Source organism: Lontra canadensis, unplaced genomic scaffold (genome assembly GCF_010015895.1).
Source record: "Lontra canadensis isolate GAN:19392208 unplaced genomic scaffold, GSC_riverotter_1.0 scaffold7, whole genome shotgun sequence".
Lineage (NCBI taxonomy): Eukaryota > Metazoa > Chordata > Mammalia > Carnivora > Mustelidae > Lontra > Lontra canadensis.
The window spans coordinates 35,278,646-35,299,385 of NW_022631001.1; the positions used below are offsets into that span (position 1 = coordinate 35,278,646).

General features: G+C 47.0%; 2 protein-coding genes across 2 annotated transcripts in view; both read left to right on the top strand.

The window, feature by feature from the left end:
- The window catches only part of MICAL2 (microtubule associated monooxygenase, calponin and LIM domain containing 2), a 210,019-nt gene extending 202,875 nt beyond the window's left edge, over nucleotides 1-7,144 (top strand). Inside the window, exons 36-37 of the mRNA XM_032853495.1 lie at nucleotides 2,890-2,963; nucleotides 6,256-7,144. Of these exons, the coding sequence (XP_032709386.1) occupies nucleotides 2,890-2,963; nucleotides 6,256-6,440 (259 nt within the window). The 3' untranslated portion in view covers nucleotides 6,441-7,144. The remainder of the gene's footprint in view (nucleotides 1-2,889; nucleotides 2,964-6,255) is intronic.
- Nucleotides 7,145-20,093: 12,949 nt separating this feature from the next.
- Nucleotides 20,094-20,740, top strand: part of PARVA (parvin alpha) — a 170,669-nt gene continuing 170,022 nt past the window's right edge. The window contains exon 1 of the mRNA XM_032853497.1: nucleotides 20,094-20,334. Within this exon, the coding sequence (XP_032709388.1) occupies nucleotides 20,199-20,334 (136 nt within the window). The 5' untranslated portion in view covers nucleotides 20,094-20,198. The remainder of the gene's footprint in view (nucleotides 20,335-20,740) is intronic.

Consider the following 20,740-nt stretch of genomic DNA (forward strand, 5'->3'; position numbering starts at 1 on the left):
CAAGATTGAGAAGTCTTGCCCTAGATCTATGGCAAGGCTCAGAGTAATCAAGAAGGCAGGTCTGCTCCAGGCTGGCTGATCCCAAGAAAAAAAGGGTGTGAGTTGAATTCACCTAGTTTCTTCCCAAATCTGCCTCTCCTGGGGGTGAGAGTGAGTAAGAGTGGTCTTCAGTCTTCTGGGGAAGGAGGCCAGGAGTTACACTCATTGAGCTCCATGGACGTGGAAAGAACGTCCAGGAATGAGGAAGAAGGCATCTTCCTTAGCAATTATTTTTTCGATCACTGTTTTTTAAGCTGATACACGTGCTGAGACTCCGAGCAACACCTGTCCTTGTCCACCTGACTGCAAAGCCCTTTTTACACAACCCTACCATCTGCCTCTGGACCAGATCTGAATCACAACGTTCATTCAACAAAAGCATATCCAACATATCCTCTGTGTCAGGAACTGTGCTGGGTACAGTGGAAAGAAGAATGAGTGGGCCACAGTCCCTATCTTCTAGGATCTCGTGGTTTCAGGGGAGACAGACATGCAAACACATAGCACACCAGTGATAAGAAAACATGGTGAGAGCTCCATGGAAGTTTGTGGCAGGAGCAGCCTTGTCTGTGCGTAGGTCCTCCCTGTGACGATCAGGAAGGCAGTGGCTCCTGCTCCCAGTGCTCAGTGCCTGGCTTCCCTAGTTAGCACGCGGCCAAGAGAGGCCGGAGGGAAGAACTCAGGCATGGGAACTAGATGAAAGCGGGCAGGAGCTCTGTTAAAGGATGGGTTTTAGTTTAGAGAAAGAGCTGGTGGAACAGGGACAAACCTCCTAGACAAGCGACTTGAGTGCTTTGGGAAAGCAGATGCCAAGACAGGACTAGAAGCGCAAGAGTCGGGGCGCCTGGGTGGCTCAGTCGGCTAAGAGGCCGGATCTTGATTTCGGCTCAGGTCATGATCTCAGGGTCCTGAGATCGAAATCTCTGTCGGGCCCTGCCCTCAGTGGGGAGTCTGCTTGGGATTCTCTCTCTCCCTCTGCCCCTCCCTGCTGCTCTCTCTCTAAAAAATCTTAAAAAAAAAAAAAAAAAAGAAGCGAAAGAGACATAGTGGGATAAAGGAGAATGGAAGGGGGAATAAGAGGGAAGTCGCACAGCCTCTGTGGTCCTGACACCTGCGAAGGGAGTGGGGAGGAAAGAGAATTGGGCGGAGGAAACTCCGAACTGCAGTGCAGCGCGGAGAACGTCTCTGCCCTGCCAAAGAGAGTACAGGAGCAAAGATGCCACCAGAGGGGTCCAGCTCTAGCACTGCCCGCTGTGCTCTGTCATTGGCAGGATGCTGTCCGGGCACAGCGTGGCCTCAGCACCACACTGAGTAGACTGTACCTCAGGAGTCAGCTCTCGGCACTCGGCCCAGAAAGTTCTTTCCTGGAGGAAGCCTTGAGTGGTATTTCCACGGGCGACCAGAGAGGACCTAAGAGAAGTTCAGGGTCAGTAACAAAAGGCAGAATATTTTTTTTTTTAAGATTTTATTCATTTATTTTACAGACAGAGATCACAAGTAGGCAGAGAGGCAGGCAGAAAGAGAGGAAGGGAAGCAGGGTTTCCACTGAGCAGAGAGCCGGATGTGGGGTTCGATCTCAGGACCCTGGGATCATGACCTGAGCCGAAGGCAAAGGCTTAACCCACTGAGCCACCCAGGCGCCCCCAAAAGGCAGAATATTTTAAACATGGCAGGGATCTTGGCCCAAGTAGCAGGAGAAGTCACAGAAATAGGGCAGCAACAGCAGGGCACAGCAAAATGACCCCGAAGCTGTGGCAGCTCCATGCACATGGCGAGAGGGGCTGGAAGGGAAGGCCGGGCGCTGTCAAACAGAGGCCCTATTCCCAGCCCTTCCCCACTTGGGTGTCTCTGTAGCAGTGAGCCTCTCTCACCTCAGCCTCTCTCTTCTCTCTCAAAACTCTCTCCTCTGGGTTTCTGGGATGCTGCCTCTCTTGTTTTTATCTCTTTTCAGAGCTCGAATGGCTTCCTTCCTGGCTACATCTCTCTCTCTCTCTTTTTTTTTTTTTGCCTTCTCAGTGTAGGCATTTCCAAGCTCCTGTCTTCAAACTTTCCTTTCTCTGTAGTCTTCCTTTTAGGGATCACAGGGTTTCAACCACCATCTCTGACCCCTGCAGCATCTGTGTGTGGTCCTGACTTCTCCTACGCGCTCCAGAGTTGAGTTTCCGAAGGGGGGAACCTCCACATTACACATGGCCTGGCATGTGGGCCCCTTGCCCACACATCAGATAGCCCCAGGCACTGAAGGTCAAGGAGTGCCTAACTGACCTTCACCGAGAACGAACTTCACTCCTTGACTCTGCTGTTTCTATTGGCGGAAGCATGGAGACCCCAGCCTGATGACTCCGAAAGCATCACAGACTCTTCTTTGCACGTCTCCTACCACCGGACGGAGAGCTGTGCGGAGGTTATGGCTCTCCCTGAACTGTCTCCTCCTCCTGGTTTTGTCATTTACTACAATCGGAGAGCTGGGAGCTATTAGAGGCAATACTCGAAGTCATGTTGCCCCTAAAAGAGAAGAGAGTTTCAGATTGTCATTGCTTCTCCCCTGGATTATTCTAGCCTTTTCTTAATGATCCGTCCCCAGAGGGTGGCCTGAGTGGTCTTCCAGATGCCCCCTGGGATCACATCCCAACCTTCAGCTGCTCCTTCATCTCTGGCCTTCAGCGGAACCCAGCAGCCCTTCTCAGCTCCTTCAGCCCCTGACCTTCCCATTTAGAGATATTCCAAGACCCCAGTTTTAATTAAAAGGAAAAAAAAAAAAAGAATATAGTAACTATAGTCAGTGAGCTTACTCACTGTTTTAGGTATATCTTCAGTATTTACAAGGTGTGAACATTTTCTTACCCCCAGGGCCCAAGAATTAGAATTGGAAGATCATCAAAGCAGACTGGAACAGAAATTAAGACAGAAAATGCTCAAGGAGGGTGAGTACAGGGATATGTGTTTGGGCCCCTGTGAAGGATATTTTTCCCTGGAAAGGCACTTGCACAGAGCACACCCCAAATCCCAACGCAGGGCACTCCTCCCACCTTGTGTGAGCAGCCTGGAGGCGGAGGGAGAGGCTGGGGAGGGGGAAGCCCACCGGCTGCCCGGCGAGACTCTCTGGCTGGCTTCGTTCACCTGGCCTATGAGGGCAGCATTGGACTCCGTCGCACCAGCTAAGAGAACAAAATCGTTCATTCACTCCCCCCTCTATTCAGTTTAGAAATATTTGCTGAGAGTCTAGTGTGGGCCTGGTGCATGAAGAAGAGCTCCCCTGCCCTGGGATCTGGAGAAGCCAACGTGCAGACGGGATTGTCATGCACCGAGACGAGGGCCAGGACATAGGGTGCCTGACAAAGGCGGGCCTCGTTCTGCGGGGCACTAGACGTGGTATCAGAAACAGCCTTCCCCCCATGGGCCAGGCCAGGGCACATGTGAGAAAATGATCTCCACCACGAAGGAGGAGAGTGGAAATAAATTCAGTTGACATGCTGTCTTGATTATGTGTTCATTGGCTCTAGCCAATGAATGAATACGCCAGGCGTATTCACTGTTTGTGCCTTAGACCTAGGTCTGAAAGGACAAGTTCAATGATTTCTTTATACCTCATGGCCCAAACATGGCACCTCCCTATGGGGTTGCCTGGTACAGGGCAAGCACCTAGTAAATATTGGATATTAGTAAATATTAGTCATCATCATGGTTAGTTTTACTTAGGCATTTTATCCCCATTTTACAGTTTAGAAACGAAATCTCAGCACATTTGGCATGCGTGAGGTAAGTGGTAAGGGGGCTAAGGTTCTGGAACAAACCACCACAGACTCAGGGGCGCCTGCTCTTTCCCACGTAGTAATGATCTGTGGACTTTCTTCGTAGCCAAAAATTCTTTTTCTAGCAAAATCCTTACAGGGCTGCACTCACTATACAGAATAAATAAAATTGGTATACGTCGTTTGTATTTGTCAGATGGACTCAGATGAGTCCCCTGATGAGAAGCCGACTTTGAGAGAGAGGTTTTTTCTGCGTTAATTACCAAATAAGGACCAACACTGGGATATACCTAGATGAACAAAATATACAACATAATATCTGATTTATACATTTAATAAAAATTTCAGTTTGCTCCATTTCAGGGTGGCAAAATAAATACCACCAACAGACTCCATGAGCCACCTTCGAATTTTCTTTTTAAAAAAAATTTTGTTTTTTAAAGATTTTTTTTATTTATTTGTCAGAGAGAGAGAGCAAGAGAGCGAGCACAGGCAGCCAGAGTGGCAGGCAGAGGCAGAGGGAGAAGCAGGCTCCCTGCCGAGCAAGGAGCCGGATGTGGGACTCGATCTCAGGATGACCTGAGCCCAAGGTAGCCGCTTAACCAACTGAGCCAGCCAGGCGTCCCCCTTTTTTTTTTTTTTTTTAATTTTTCGTGAGGATCGAGGATCATACATCTCTTCACTCCTCTCTGGTATACCTACCCCACCAAAATCTTCTTCATTTTGACTATACCTGAGATCATCTTCCATAAAAGCTTTATCCCCCTAGTTAGCAAGAAAGGAAAGAAAATAAGAGAAAAGAAAAGAAAACAAAGGAAAAGAAAAGAAATGTATCCCTCTCTAGTAAACTCAGTCCGATGGAATCATTTAGACAGTCCGTGTAGGAAGAGCTCAGTCTCTTTGGGATGAAAATGTCTTGGAGATGGCAACCTTTTCCTTCTGTTCTTCTCCCTGAGGCCAGGGAAGCCTGAGGCAGGTTTGTGTGAATTTGAGGTATTAGCTGTCTGTACTGGTTGCTTTGACTGGCTGAGCCCCCACACAGCTGTCCGGTCATCGGGCTGCCATTCTCTCTGCTGGCATTTGCAGCTAAGGATCTTAACATTGTGGCTGGCATCCACCCTAGCCTGGGCCCTCCTCGGTGTGCCTAAAGCCTGATGGCATTCCCTGGCACCTCCTCCATTCAGCTTAGCCACATGTCTCTGCTGTGGGACCATGTCACTCCTCAACATGGGGAAGCCCTCTTGGGGGCCTATTGAACAGCTACCTTTGATGGCTCCAGGGCTGGTGGGTACTTCTGGGTCCCACCTGGGCCATACACAGCAGATGGAGAGCTGGAAAACCAGACTCAGACCCTTCTCTGCCCAACCACAATGTACTGCCCCATGTTCACACATGAGGCGCCCTTCCAGCCGACTTCTTCCCAGAATTCCATCCAAGGGGCAGGGTAAGAATCCGTTGGCCCCCAGTGTTCCCATCAAATGGTATGACATTTCTTGGCCCAGAATAGAGAGGCTGGAGCACAGGGCTCTCATCCTCTGCTTCTCTTCTTGCTCCCATAAAACATGAGGTGGAAAGGGAATGATGCTTCCCCATCTCCCTTTTGTCATGTATACCTTCTTCCTGACCCTATCCTCAGAACTAATCCTGTTTCGAGAAACAGAGGCCCTTGGCTGCTCCAGGATCAGTCTCACTGCCTAGTCCCCAGTTTGCTGAAGGGAAGGGGCGAAGGTATTTAATATAATGTCCTCTCCCAAGGCAGTAGTCTGGATGACAAGACTTCCATCTGCCTTAACATCTCTTTTGACTGTCGGAAAGCCATTACTACCTGTTTCTTAGTCTTGCCTTTCCTTTTGCAGCCATCTCATGTCCCCCAGGCAATTGGAGGCATCAGGCCAACTAGGAAGAAGCTCTTGTACTCTGAAGGCAATAGGGAAAACATAGTCACAGGCTGGAGACACAGTCCCATTGGCCAACTGGAGTCCTGCTTTGCTCCTGCTTGGTATCCACTCAAAGGCTGCAATTTGTCATGAACTACACATGAAGAAAAGGATTCTCCGCATTAAATTGTAGCCACTGATGCAGATGGCTTACTCAGAACTTTGCACGTAGATTTCTTTGCTGCAGTTCAGACATGTTTAGGGAAAACAGCCTTTTTGTTGTTTGGCTGGCTTCTTTTTTGCGGGGGAGGGGAGGCTGGAGGACTAGGTCGGGCTTGGTGGATACTCTTTCCCTCACAAAGGGATTTCCCCCTGTTGCTTTATCTGTAGCCCCACGATGAAAACTGAGCCGACTGCCGCACAGAGCACCCTCCTTGCGAATCTGTGGCTTCAGGAACAGTCCCCTGGTGTTAAATTCATTTCCTTGTTTTCTCCGTGGAAATTAAAAGGCAGAAACAAGTCCAAAACAATCAAGAAACGTCCAAATGTTACCTGAGGTCTCACGCTTTTCCTTTTTTGTTTTTTAGAGAGCCAGAAAGATGAGAATGATCTGAATGAGGAGAGAGAAATATTCAGCGAGATGATGCAAGTGATTGAACAAAGGGACAGACTCGTGGACTCCTTAGAGGAGCAGCGCATAAAAGAAAAGGCTGAAGACCAGCACTTTGAAAGCTTCATATTCTCCAGGGGCTGTCAGCTGAGCAGGACGTGAGCAGGCCCAAGGGGCGCTCTCTGGATGCTGGCTGAGGGCGGATGGGGCCAGGAACACCCCACGCACTCACAATTCCTTTGGCAGGATCTGGGGTACCTGGAACTTAAGCGATGCCCTATTGCCATCTTTTCTTAAACATGAAAATTCTCCCATCTGGAGTACAGCTGCCCGAGACCCTTCCAGAGATTCTAATGAAGAAAATACAAAGACTGTTATGAGATCAGCAGTCCCTCTGGCAGGTCTCACATTGGAGGTGACCTTGGCAGATGACCAGCATTGTTTCCCCGAGAAAGGGACACGGAGATCGACTTTCCTGCTGCCTTTACCATTTATCTTCCCAATTCATTGAGTTACACATCTCTAGGTTTTTAAGAAGCTTCCCTTTTCATTAATATATCCATATTTGCCTTTTTTTTTTTTTTTTTTTTTTGCATGGATGACCGGTTTCCAAATGTCAGAAAGAAGCAGCCACAGTTTAAAGATTAGGTTAATATTTAAATTGTGTTTCCAGAGAAAAAAGGAGAAACCTTGAGATTACTGGTTACATAAAGCAAATAACTCATATAGCAGGTGTTAATTCAATCCTGGATTTAATTTACCAGTTGTATTTGTAAGCCTTAATATAATATACATAAGCAATGAGAGTTGAAGACAACATTTGAGCCTTAATTTTGTTTAAAAAACAAAACAGAAAAAAAAAAAAAGGAAAGAGAAAAGGAAAGAAAACTCTGCCCCTGGAACATATGAAAAGCATTTCTAGAAGATGAATAGTTTTCCAGTGCTTTTCTTATATGGCTATTGGTGATGGCAAAAGGGAAACTCATTTGTTGATAAAGTGTCATTGAGGCGGGTGCTGCTACTGAAAGCACACCCACTAGAGATCCAAGATGAGGATGCTTCCCGAAGGCAGTCTTCTCGGGTCCAAAGACAAGCATCTCCAACACTTTCTCCAGGGATCTCCTCGGAACTCCACCGGACAAGGACGAAATCACTTCCAACTTCCCCCAGGTAGCTGAGTGCCGTGACCCCATTTACCAAATACAGGGACCAAATCTCAGACTGGGTTGTGGATTTTTTAAATGACATTTTCAATGTGAAAAGAAAGCCAAGAGATGGAGTTTTGTGCACTGACAAAGGATTCCTGGGCCCTTCTGATGGGTCCCATGCGAACCATGTTTTACATGGTGATCTGTTGTCAGAAATTGATTGTTTTCCCTCAGTGGGATTCTTTGAAGATTCAGTCTGTCACTGACAAGAGACGGACTGAGGAACTCTTTGTTACGTGTTTGGCCTCTCTCATTTCTGCAAGTGTGTAAATGGGTCGCTGAACAGAAGGTGCTTTGCGACAGTTGACTCTGACCAGAGACCTAACTCTCCTCAATGTAAGTTGACCATGAACCGCTTCTGTCTGAGATGCTGTCCACGCGTGCCAATCTGGCCAGCCGACAAGCCGGAAATTAGAAATGTAACTGGGTTTCCCAAGCCCGCCCACACTTGGGGAGGTGTTAAATGGAAACTTTCCATGGCATACCAAATTCCAAAGGTTGCAATTCTCTTTTCCTATCTTCTTTCCTTCCTTCCTCTTCCTTTTTCCTTTCTTTAAAAAAAGAATCAGATCTTCTAGTGTATGAATTCTTCTATGAGGGAATATGTGCAGGCATTGAGCTATCAAAACTGTGCCATTTATGGCTATTTATTCTTATTTATTTATATATTTAGTGGAAATTGCTAATAGGATTTCCTATTTCTGGTTTTCCTGTGTTATGCTACGGGCACTAAGATATTGGTATATAAGCTATTTAACAGACAAATAACCCAGTTGTTGGGGACAGTGAGTTGCAGAGTATTAAAGATTTATAGAGGTAGTTAAAATAACTTTTTCAGTCATTAGGTATTTAAAGGTAAGACTATGGATACTCAGGAATTTTAATTCATTTAAAGAAGAGAGATATAGAACTTCAGTTTTTATTCTTGAATGTTAGGAAATATCCAAACCCAGTCTTTTCTGTCAGTTACATGAAAGCGTGCTATCATTTCACAGAGGCTGCTCACATGTATAGTGTCTGGGTTGTTGTTATAAAAAGAATTAATTGCCACTTATTTTAATTTGTTCTGTTTACATCTAAAAGAAAGGTTCTCTCAAGAGGGCCAAGAAAGAAGGTGTTTCTTGGCGGTCTTCTGTTAATAGACAAGGGAAGCAATTTGTTCACTTTTTCTTCCGCAGACTGTTCTGTAGTTTAAAGCTGAGTCTTATCTGGCCAAGTTGGAACATAAACCTCATATGTAACAGCCTTCTACTTACGACGGTTTTCAGCTTGGCGGTACATGACAGTTTCAACGAACACTTCCAAAAGGACATAAATAATGTGGCTGTTGAATTATTTTCCATAGTTCCATTCCTTATTCACAAATAAAGAATGTTGTAAGACCCTCAAAATGTAAAATACTGTACATTTTAAAGATTTTTTTTTTTTAACGCAATACGAGTAGGAAGGATTATGATGAAAACAACTTCTCCTGTCCCATAAAAGAGCACTCGTGATCAAAGCTGGACAACATAGGGCTCTGGATGAGACATAAAGTCCCAGCCTCGGGTCATGTGTTAGAGACAGTCTCGCACAGCTTCTAAGTTAAACTGAAGGGCTCACAATGGTCGCAAGGTAAGGATTTAACATAAGAGGGACGGAGAGGACAGTTCTCAAGCTTCCTCTTCCAAACCATTCGTTGGTTGATCTATGTGTTTAACAAACATTCTCTGATTGCCTGTGGGGTCGTGCAGCCCCGAGCAGATACTGGCATGAGGGAAGAATATTCGTCGTCCTCCACTCCACCCACAAATAAATGCAAAGAATAATAAACAAACAAATAAATAAACAAGTACCACTCCCAAATAAATACAAAGATAACTATTTTTATTACAAGCATCAGCCTAGTCTACTCACATTTGTCTCAAGCATAAGGACTTTAAACCCCAGCAACCGCAGCACTCCTGTGGCAATTAAAATAAGTTCGTTTCTACAACTGTGAAAAGTAATACCAGCTTGTACCGTTTCCTTTAAACCTTGACTTGGGCAGTGTCAGGCTGCTTGGAATCAATCAATGCTGAGATGCAGCATGTTAATTGCGACTGAGAAAGGAAGTGGCAGGTGTTTCCAACTCTGATGAGCTGCAATGAAATTGATGTTTTCTGCATTCTGGAGGCAAATGACAATTCAGCAATGTCTGTCTTCCCAGGAAGCAGATTTACGGGCTTTTCCTTCCAAACTGAAAATGGCAGTAAGTCCCACCCAGGTGGCTGATCAGAGAAGTGCCTCAGCAGGGCAGAGGTGGCAGGGGACAGCTGGGGCTGCCACATGAACAGAGAGAGTGGCAGTCATTGGACGTGGTGAGCTCGAATGGAGTTTACTGTAATAGGAAGGTTCACATACAGGGGAGCGTGTACTATCTCACCTACTGTTTATCTTCTAACCTCACTGCTGAGTAGCTTGTAAAAGATTAATTTGCTCCAAGCATTGGAAACTATTCATGTGGACTGAAAAGCGTTACATGTACGCTGCTATAAATACTGAAATGAACCGAAAATAAATGGTTTTCTGTTAAAGCAATCACAACGTTTTCATGTGGGCTTGGTCTGGCACCTCCGAGGGCAGCATCCATTCCATTTCTTTCTTCCAAAGGACCAGGGCAAAGCTTTGATTTCACGTGGGAGACTGTGAATTAACAGCTGGATGCTTTTTTCCCACTGGGGCACCTGGAAGGACTTACCTGGCCAGTGGATCAGACTGGAATGGGAAGAGGAGTGGATTGCCTCTGGTCTGTTGCTCCAGCCAAGAAAGTGACCCTCAGAGCTGGGGAAGGGGAGATAAGGAGCCAATGCTGGTTCCACCTCCCCGTTCCTCTTACCTTCTCACACCTTCTCACCTGGCCTGGCCTGATTTTGTATTACATTCGCTCAGCAGGAATGCTCCCGCCTACTCCAAATTGGCCTCTTTCTTCAATGCATACTTTCAAGACCGAGTTTATTTCTTTCTGTTCTTAATCCCAGTGAATGCAAATTTTCATGAAATGTGGCAGCACAATCCATCAGAATTGCCACATCAGGTTAGCCAAGTGGCCAGTCCCCAGCATTTCATACTGAGTTTCCCCATTGTTGAAAAGCTTTGTCTGCTGATGGAATATTTGCCATGATCTACTTTTTCCCATTGAATATTAACAAAAAGTAAACATAACTGCAGATAAGAGCCCCTATTTTGCAAGCGCTAACATTTCAGCAGCAGGGGAAGCAGCAGCTAAGGCCAGACACTTTTGATGGCACTTTACAAATGTTCTTGTGCTGGTGCTGGGGCTCATCTGCCCTCCTCTGGCTCTCAGAGCCACAGACTCTCAACCTTTAGCTGGCCCGTTCACTGCAACTCACCAGCCCTCAGTTTTCCGGGCATGCATGGTAGTGTCATGCTCACTCCCTTTCCCAGCTTGTTTCTAGAAAAATGAAAAGCCCAACCAATGTTGTCAGGGCTTCCCTGAGGAGCGTTCTCACCCTGATCGTGGTGCTGGGTACTATGAATTCAGCTTACCTCACCTGCCAGGTGCTGTAATAAGCTCTGTGAGTACATTATTCCATTTAATCTTGGAAGCAAAATCCTTCAGATAGCTTATTCTGGGGATAAGACTGAGCTACAGAGGCTCAGTTGACCTGGTCGTCCAGGTACAAAGGAGTGAAACTAGGGCTAGACCCAGATGTCGGCCTCCAGAACCTGGGCCCTCGACCACCAGGCTGTACAGCCTTACCCTGTGTCCTCACCCAGACCTGCACCTGCTGTTTCCTTCCCTTCCTTTCCTAGATTGGTTCCCATTGTCACTCTCCCCCAGCAGCTCTCTGCCCAGCCCTGCTCAGGGGAAATTGGGCATGGAAGCCCAAGCCACCCCTTTGGCGCGTGCTTTGTGTTTCCTTCCAACCTGCATCTAGCTATACTTAACATGACAACAATCTTCTAGAACAGGTAAGTTACCTAACCTCCACCACCCCTCACAAAAATCTTTCAATAAGCGTGATACTCTAGGAAGATGCATCTTGTTTATCCCAGGTTACCAAACACCCCTGACACACTGCCATGGACCTCGAGGGTAGCTTTTGGCCCCAAATAGAGAAGGATGGCATGACACCATCAAATCCCAGGTCCCAAGGGTTGGGAAGCAAGAACATAGCGCTAAAGGGATGGGAGAAGGTGAGGACAGATGGAGTGTCTTGGGGACCAGCTGGTTTTTGTAGGTCCTTAGGTCATGCAGATAGAGAGGAGTAGGACAGAAGTCACCAGAAAACAGCACTCATGGTCCTGGGTGAAATGGAACCAAATAACCTGTTAATGGGGCAGTAGGTTGGAATACATCTGAATTTAGTTCCTTTCCCATCCCCAGAATAATTGAAAATGTTCCCATAAGAGTTTGGGAGAAATGCATGTGTGTTTATGTATAGTAGTCCCAACATCATAAGTGTGTGATCTGAAAAGATAGCTCAAGGAAAACCCAACAAGGGGGATCATTCCAGACACGGTAACTGGAGCTAAGACTCTCTATTTCAGGGCTCAAGTTCCAGTTCTGCGTTTGCTCACTGAACACTTCGATTATGCCTGGATGTCTTCATCTGTGAAATGGAGCTAACCCTGCCTCACTTCCTCCTCCCTCCCAGGTTCCTTGCAAGAGTCTGTCTGCTGTACTTAGGCTCCAGTTTTAAAATGGGATTGGCCAGAATATGCCTTTGTCATTGGAATGGCCATGGTGAATCTTGAACTTTTCTAATTCCAACAGCAGAAACGGAAAACGACATCTCAAATCTCAGCAGAACAGGGAAGAATGGGGGCAGTTCCCAGGAGAGGAAGTAGAAGTTGTAAGCTAGGCCAGGGACCGCACTTCCCAGAGCACCGTCACCTCTCTTTTGGGACTCTGTGTCTCCAGGCTGGGCTCTGCTCACCTCTTTGGCCAACGGTTTCTCAAATACACCCTAAAAACACCATCTGGCCATGGTGACTGGCTTCCAGCTCATGGCTAGATGTAATATTTCTCACCTTCCTCCCTACAAGGAAATATCCCAAGCGAAGATGGGAGTGGAGACTTGTTCCTCCAGGCCACAGGAGTCTGGAGGCAGGTGTGGGAGGAAGGTGGATTATAACCGATTACCACCGTGACAACCGTGACCTTGCTCCTCCAATCACGCCTCCATGGAAAAGGGTAGGGGAGACTTGGGAGTAATATTCGTGGCCTGTGACACGGACCACACACAAACAGAATCACTGGGACTCCAGGAATTCTTGTCTAGCTGTGTCTGAAGTGTCTAATCACTGCTTTCTCTGCTTAAAAGCTCTGCCCCTTTTGCTGTTCTTCTAGAGTGTTCTCCAGTCCTTTGTTAGACTACTCAAGTAGCAGCCACTGATTTTAGAGCCCCGTCTGTGCATGGAGTTGGCCCTCAGCTACCATGTTCAGGTGATGAATCCCCCACTAATGTCTACAGTTCATTACTGGACTCTTAAAGGATAGATAAGCAAGTCACCTGTCTCAAAGATCTTGGGACACATTCTGCCATGGCTGGGTCACTGGTCGTTTGAATGGCATCATCCTGTGTGATCCTTGACAACACCCCACCCTCAGTTCCCCTGTCACAAACCAAGGCCTAGGTCTTTCAACTTTCCCTGCCCTGAGGGCTTTCCTCACTCGGCCACCCCCATTCTGCCATCTGGCTGCCTTAGCCCATGTAAGCAGCGCTCTTGAAGGACGTGATCGCTGGCAGCCTGGCCTTCAGAGGCCACTGCTAATACCCCAGAGTTCCCAAGAGGCACACTCCCTTAAGAGTTCTTACTTAAGTGTCCCACTCCAGAGCCATTTTATCTCTCACACATTCTTTTCATCCGGAGAGCTCTCTTCGCTTTCAGTGATCAAAGAAGTCCCCAGGAGGCTCTGGCTGGCTTCTCTTCACCACCAGCACCCCTGCCCCACACCCACACACTGCAACCAGCCCCCACCGCTTTGATGTCGTCGGACAACCCTGATTATTAATTAAGATCCAGACCCTTTGTAGAACCCTCTTCATGATCTAAGGGACATTTGTCCCTTAGACGTGTATTATTTTGGTAGGCAGCCATAACAAAGGACCACAAGCTGGATGGCTTAACATAACAGAAATGTAATCTCTTACAGTTCTCAAGGCTAAGAGTCCAAAATGAAGGTGTGTTCCCTGCAATGCTTCCTTCTAAGCCTCCCCAAGCATCCTTGGCTTATGGCAGCATAATCTCAGGGGCTGTCTGTCTTCTGTGTGTCTTCGTATCATCTTTCTTCTGTGCATGTTTGTGCTCAAACTTTACTCTGTCAAGGACATTGGTTTTACTGGGTTGGGAGCCCATTCTCATCCAGTTTGCCTGACATCCTATTTTAACAGAACTAAGGGCATCTGCAATGACTCTATTGCCAAATAAGGTCACATTTTGAGGTTCTGGGGTTAGGGTTTCAATATATTTTTAGGGGACACAACTCAACCCATAACAGATGGTATTCATGTTTGGGAAATGTACAACTTTCCCCAGTGAAAACCTCTTTCAGTTTGACTTGAGCTTAATTTGAGATGTTGTGTTACCTCTATATTCTGGGCTTTTAATCGATACAACAACAACAAAAAGTAACACAGCAAAAGAAAAAGGAAACAGAATGCAAAAGACAAGCTGCTTAAATATGACAGGTACAGATCACAAATACGATTTATGAAATCTGTCTGAGTGGAGCAGACTCCAATTTTCTCTCCATTGTTTTCCAGTAATAGTTACTCTTTCACTATTCTTTCATGATTACCCTACAGGCTACAACATGATTGCTTGATTTATCAAAGTCCAATATAAGTTGTTACCTTTACTCCTTCCCAGATAGTGCCTGGACCTTGGAACTCTAACACCATTTATTCACTTTCCAATTGAAATGATTTCGCTTCTGTGTATTTTAATTTGATTTCTATATTTTTAAACACTATAAGACATTATGATTACTTTATTTAGTCAATATCCTTTTGAATTTACCCTTTTATTTGTGCTTTCTTCCTCCCTGTGTCACCAGGCTTCCATCTGGAATAATTTTCTTTATGTCATACACTTTATTTCAGTTTGGGTCCGCTATTGACAATTTTTCTCAGTTGTGCTTTTTAACGTAAACGCCTTTATTTTCTCTTTGTCTACCAAAGGACAGTCTTTTCAAGTCCCAAACTAAAGCAAGCAGGGGGAGGTTCCTGGGAGGTCCCTGGTTTGGTGACCTCTGGGCATTTGTCTGCTTATCCCTGCGAGCTTGGCACCTGCACTGCTCAACCTCCCAGCTTCCCAGCTGTCTCTTCTCAAACTGGTTGAAAGTAGTCCCAAGTGATGGGCTCACCTCTCTGGGGTCCCTTCTTCTCTGAGACTGTGGCCCTGTAAGCGTTATTAGCTTTCCAATGCTCTCAAGAAGATTCACTTTACACTCTGTGTCCATCTTTTCCAGTTCTCAGTGGGAGGCTTGGCCCATGTTATGTAGTCTGATGACATGAGAAACTGAGTGCCCCTTCCCCATCTATGTGTCAGGATTCCTGGAAGCTGTCACATAACACATTTGGTCGTATCCCCTTGGTCAAAGTTTAGTCATGCGACTGCACTTAGCTGGAAGATACAGTCTTTATTCTGAGGAACCACAGCCTAGCTGAAAATTGTGGTTTCTATAGATATTTGGGTGATGAGATTCTAAAGGCTATGGTATCAATCTCTCAGTTATTGGCTATGTGCTCTGAAGCAAGTTATTTAAACTCTTCGAGTTTTAAGTTACTCACCTGTAAAGTGGAGGTAATGATATCATTTATGATATGAATGAATGTTTTATTACAATGAAATATAATAATCAACGCTTCATTGAGCTAGGACTTGTTATCTGCTAGGCACTGAGCAATGTAGTGTATTTACACTCTCTTGATCCTCCCAACAACCTTATGAGGCAAGGGCTCATTTGTTCTCATTATGGTGAGAAACCTGAGGGACAGAGATGTGATGTCACTTGCACAAAATGGCACAGATTACTTGACTGCAGAATGGCAGTTCGAACCCCCAACCTTCACCATTACCTGCTCGTGCCTTGTAAATTACACTCCCCACCGCCCCCCACCATGGGAATCACTGAGGGACGATGAAAGAACCAGGATGGGAACAATGCTGGGTGGGTGAGAGCAGCACATGTTCCGCTAGAAACTCCTAAAGGAAGGTCTGGGGACAGAAGAGATCTAGTTTAAGACCAATGGAATTCTGAGTGATGTGGGTCACCCCAGGGAGTTGGAGAAGGAGACCATGGAGATGAAAGGAACCCTAAAGGGCAGGCGGTGCCATCATTGTATATTGAAGAACCATCTACATTAGAAAATTGTTGAAAGTATTAAGTGCATGCTCAATGAATTTCCAAAGTGAATACATCCGTGCAAGCTGCCCCCAGATCAAGAAAAAGAACACTACCAGTCCCCAGCCTCCCCTCATGCCCTCCCACCCACACTGCCCCGTTCTGGTCACCACCCCTCTCAAGGCTCATCATTATCCTGACTTGTAACATCAGAGATCAGTCTGTTTTTGAACTTTATATGAATAGAATTGATTATACGAATAGAATTATCTTTTTGGTGCACCTGATCCTTTTTCACTCAATATTGTGAGCTCTATTTCTGCTGCTCCTTATGGTTGCAAATTGTTCATTATCCTTGCTGTATAATATTCCGTTGTGTGACTATCACAATTTATTTATGATTCAACTCTTTATAAGCATTCGAATGGTGCTGCCATGAACTTTCTAGAAGATGTATCAGAGTGCACAAATGTACTCATTCTTCTTGGGTCTAACCTAGATTGAAGTTGCGAATCATCAGGGGTGTGTTACATTTTTAGCTTTAATAAGCACTGCCCTCACTTTCCCAGCGATTCAATTTCCCAGAAATGGAAGTAGAGAAAGGACAGCCATTCATCCAGGGTCACTCAGCCGCTGAGCCAGGACTGGAGCCTGGGTTCACGCTCTCCCAGGGCAGGATGTCTAGTCTAGATTTCAAGGAGAGACTGACCTAGAGATTCAGTAGAGTCTCACAGTAATACACATTTCATTTTCGAGCTGCTTTTATCATTAACCCTTGGATAAGATGAGACCAATGACCAAGCACGAGAGGGGCAGCTCATCAGTGGGGCCATTATTATAGATACCAATACACAGTGAGGGGGCTGGTGCAGGGTCTACTATGCATCTTATCAAAGAACAGCATGAGGTCCTTGATTAAGCACCTTTTGGATTCTACCCAGCCAGACCCTGGGTAAGATGTCTTCTCGTGTATTAACTCATTTAATTTTCTGAGCAGAAACTAGATCATATCCATAAGGACTATAAACACATACTATGAGAAAAGAGTGTCTGAACTCTGTAAGCACACTGGAGCAGTTGGAACAGTGCTTTCCAAATGATCTATGGCCAAGGACCAATCCAACCCAGACCAACATTTTTGGAAAATACAATAGAAAAAGAATTACCAGAAAAAAAAAAAGATATTCCAAATAGCAGCTTTCAATTTTTCTTATTATACTAAACAAATACAGAATTGCATGGCTAAATTCCTATAAAAGTTTCTAAACACTCAATTTCTGTATTTCTATCATTGAGGACCAATAACTGTTTGCAGATCAGTTATCTGGTTTTCAGACTACACTTTGAGGGGCACTGATTTATATCTCACTGCTCATACCCCAACGGAAATCTCTCAAGAGAGATTGATAATTATTTCACAGGCAGGAAGGTTTGTCAACAAGACATCTGCAAAATATGTAGACCCTGAAAACCATTCATACCCATACAGGTTCTGCTTACATTAATGGGACTTCACCATTTCACTGTCTTTATCAATATAACTATTCCAAAAATATCTTTCACAGAAAGATAAGAGTTACAAATAACTATTGTGAGCACCTGCCTTTGGCTCAGGTCATGATCTCAGGGTCCTGGGATTGAGCATCATGTTGGGCTCCTTGCTTAGTGGGGAGCCTGCTTCTCCCTCTGCCTCCCACCCACACCACTCCCATTCCTGCTCGCTTGCATGCTCTTTCTCTCAAATGAGTCCAATCTTTAAAAAAAAAAAAAACTTTATCATGCTTTTCAAGACCTTCTCCCAAAACCTTATTGAAATGAACGTAAAACCTTTAAACTTTGCAATAGCATCAGAAAGATTATTTAGTCTTCAAGACTCTTTAAAAGAGCTGCCTTTTACCTACCAATCCTAAACTAGTACAATCATTAGCCAAAATTAAACAAGCACCCCCTCATTGAAAGACCTCCCTTAAACCAGATTCCAAAACCTTATAAGTATCTGCCACTTTGCCCTCCCCCAGGCCAAGATGCAACCCAGTCTTGGCCAAGGCAGGGCTCTCCTTACCATGGAGTACAATAAATTCAAGCTTGGTCTTCTCCACAGCTTATTTTGCTGGTATCTTCTGAGAGCCAACTTTCAACAACCAAGACTATTCCTCTTTTGTAGTCTTGCTCAGGTGCTTTCAAACTTTAGTATGCATAAACATTACCAAAAGAGGGTTGTGAAAGCAAAAGCATGCAGGAGCAAAATTTAAGAGATCTCCATGTATAATTTTGATCGCACCATATTTAGGACTTAAGGCTGGCTTACAGACACCAGCAACTGGTTAAAAAAGACCTATTCCTTGGTTTCGCTCCAGATGTACTGAATGAGAACTTCTAGAGATGGGGCCTGTGAATGTTTATTACCAACTCCCTGAGGAGCTGGGATGCACAATCAGGCTAGAGAACCACGGTTCTGTTCCTCCATTTTGTAGATGGAGAAATGCAGACCCAGATAAGTGAGTAGAGTTGCCAGCGATCACATAGATATTGAGCTGTGTGTCTCCTGATCCCCTGACAGGAGTTCACGGGGTTGGAGATCAGATTTTGGAGATATGTTTATGTATCCAATATCCTGAACAAGAATTATTAGTGATGTAAAACAGTCTATTTTGGCTTCTCCATATCCCTTTAAGATTTATCAAGGTGGTGGTTGGCATTGGTAGGGTGTCGTAATCTTTCCTTGCTCCTAGGTGAAAATTTTAGCAGTCGGCATGACCTTCCTGCTTTCTGCTAGTTAAAAGGCATTGGTTAAAGTATAATAATAATAATAAAAAAGAGATAGAAAGAAAAGTATAATTAAAAAAAAAAAACGAAAGGTAGGATTATGACTCTTACACAAAGATAAAATGAACACACACTCCACTGAGAATCTATTGGTGGTCTTGTGTGTTAAATTTTTGTTCTCCGGAATTACTGCTTGTCAGTTTGCTGATTAGCTGGAATGAAGGCGGATGTGTTATTTAAAGCTTTAGGAACATGTCCTAGGAAGGAAGCACGGGTTGGCCCTCTGGGGAGCTGCAGTGGGCACTGGGAAGAGATTCGAAATCCAGGCAGCTACTCCTCCGTGGCTTTCTGTTATTCAGACCACCTGGCTTTTTGAACCCACTTCCTTGCTCCTTTGGTTGGTTCCTCTGCTGATCCCCTGCCTACTGCTAAAAACGAACATTCCAGTAATGGAGTCTTCTGATCATCATTAAGTGCCTGACTTCTGACAGCAGTCTCTAACTTAGTTCTGATTCTTGATTGAGATCATCTGATTGGCTGCTCGCCAGTCAAACATTTGCTCCCTTTGGGGCCGGTGGTCACCCAAGGTCAACCAGCTGTAGCTACTTGGAGGAAACACAGTTGCCAAGGGGGCTGTGTGAGGGGGAGAGACAGCCCTGAGAGCTCCAAACTTCAGGGGGGCAAGCACAAGAAAACGTGCCTTTTAATCCTTTCTAGCAAGTCCTTCCGTCGCGTGTTTGGTGCCACTCCGTTATCCCAAATGAGTTTGGTTCCTGTTCGGTTGCTTTCACGCAGCCAAGATAAGTTTGGGGTGCGGGGTTGTTTCACAGGAGCCCATGGTCGTACCTTCCCATTCAATTTCCACCAACATTTGTGTGATCCTCCTTTGTATAAGCCATTGGGCTTCCAGAAACCGCTAAGAAGAAGCCTCAGCCCTGCTCTAACGAACTTCAAACTTCTCACCCTGGGATGGGGGTGAAGAGGAGGCTGACCGCCATAGGTAAGCGTAGCAACATGGATATATGCCTAAACACATTTTGGTTCACTCTCCTTTCCGGGAGCGGACTCATGCTCTTTCGTGGACACAAGACATGGCCTAATAACCGTAGAGGCAGAAATGCAGGGGAAGAGCGAGGTCCCCAGCCAGCAGTCCGGCAGGGACCCTGGGAGACAGAGCAGCAGGTCGCTCCGCTTCAGCCATCCCCGAAGCCCCGATTTGCACCGGGACCGGTGGTGGGTGCCGAGCCCGGGGAAAATGTGGCTTCCAGGCTGGAGCGCTCCCAAGCTGAAGGGTCTCACATACACACACAGACGAGGCCGCACGGCCTGCAAGGGGGCAGATTTGGGGCACCCTCCCCGCTCCGGGCAGTCAAGGGGCGCGGGTGCAGGCCCGAACGGCCGAGGACCCCGAGCGCGCAGCTCCTTCCAGGGCGGAGGGCGGCGCGAGGGAGAGAGAGAGAGAGAGGGAAGGGAAAGGCGAGCGTGAGCTGCCTCAAATGCTTGGAATAATTCCGCTTCCGTTTGGAAAGCCGCAGCCTCAGTCCCGCCGCACCCGCCCAGCGCCAGCTCCGCGTCCCGGCCGGCCCGCGCGCGGCTGCCCGCTCCGCCGCCATGGCCACGTCCCCGCAGAAGTCGCCCTCCGTCCCCAAGTCCCCCACTCCCAAGTCGCCCCCGTCCCGGAAGAAAGATGACTCCTTCTTGGGGAAACTCGGAGGGACGCTGGCCCGGAGGAAGAAAGCCAAGGAGGGTGAGTGCGGCCCGGCCTGGCGCGCCGCAGGGCCGGGGCCGAGGGCCGAGGCCCGGGGCTCCGGGGCCGAGCGGGAGCGCGCCGCGAGTGCCCGGCGCGGTGGGGGCGCGCGGCGGCGCTGTGCGCGCGCTGCCCGGAACGCGGGGCCGGGGCTGAGCGCGCCCCGCGGCTCGTCGCCGCCGCCCAGCTCCGGGTGGCCGGGGGCGGGGGTGGGGGGTGCTGCTCGCCGGGGCCCGGCGGCGCTGGGGTGCGATGACCCGGGGCCGGGAGACGCCCGCGCTGGGCTGGGGGCGAGAGCCGCGGGGCCGCGGGAGGCGGCGGGGCCCCCAGGCGGAGGCGGCATCCTCGGGGAGGCCCGCGCCCCCGCCCTCTCGGCGCCTGAAGGCTGGGGTTCTCCAAGTTCCTG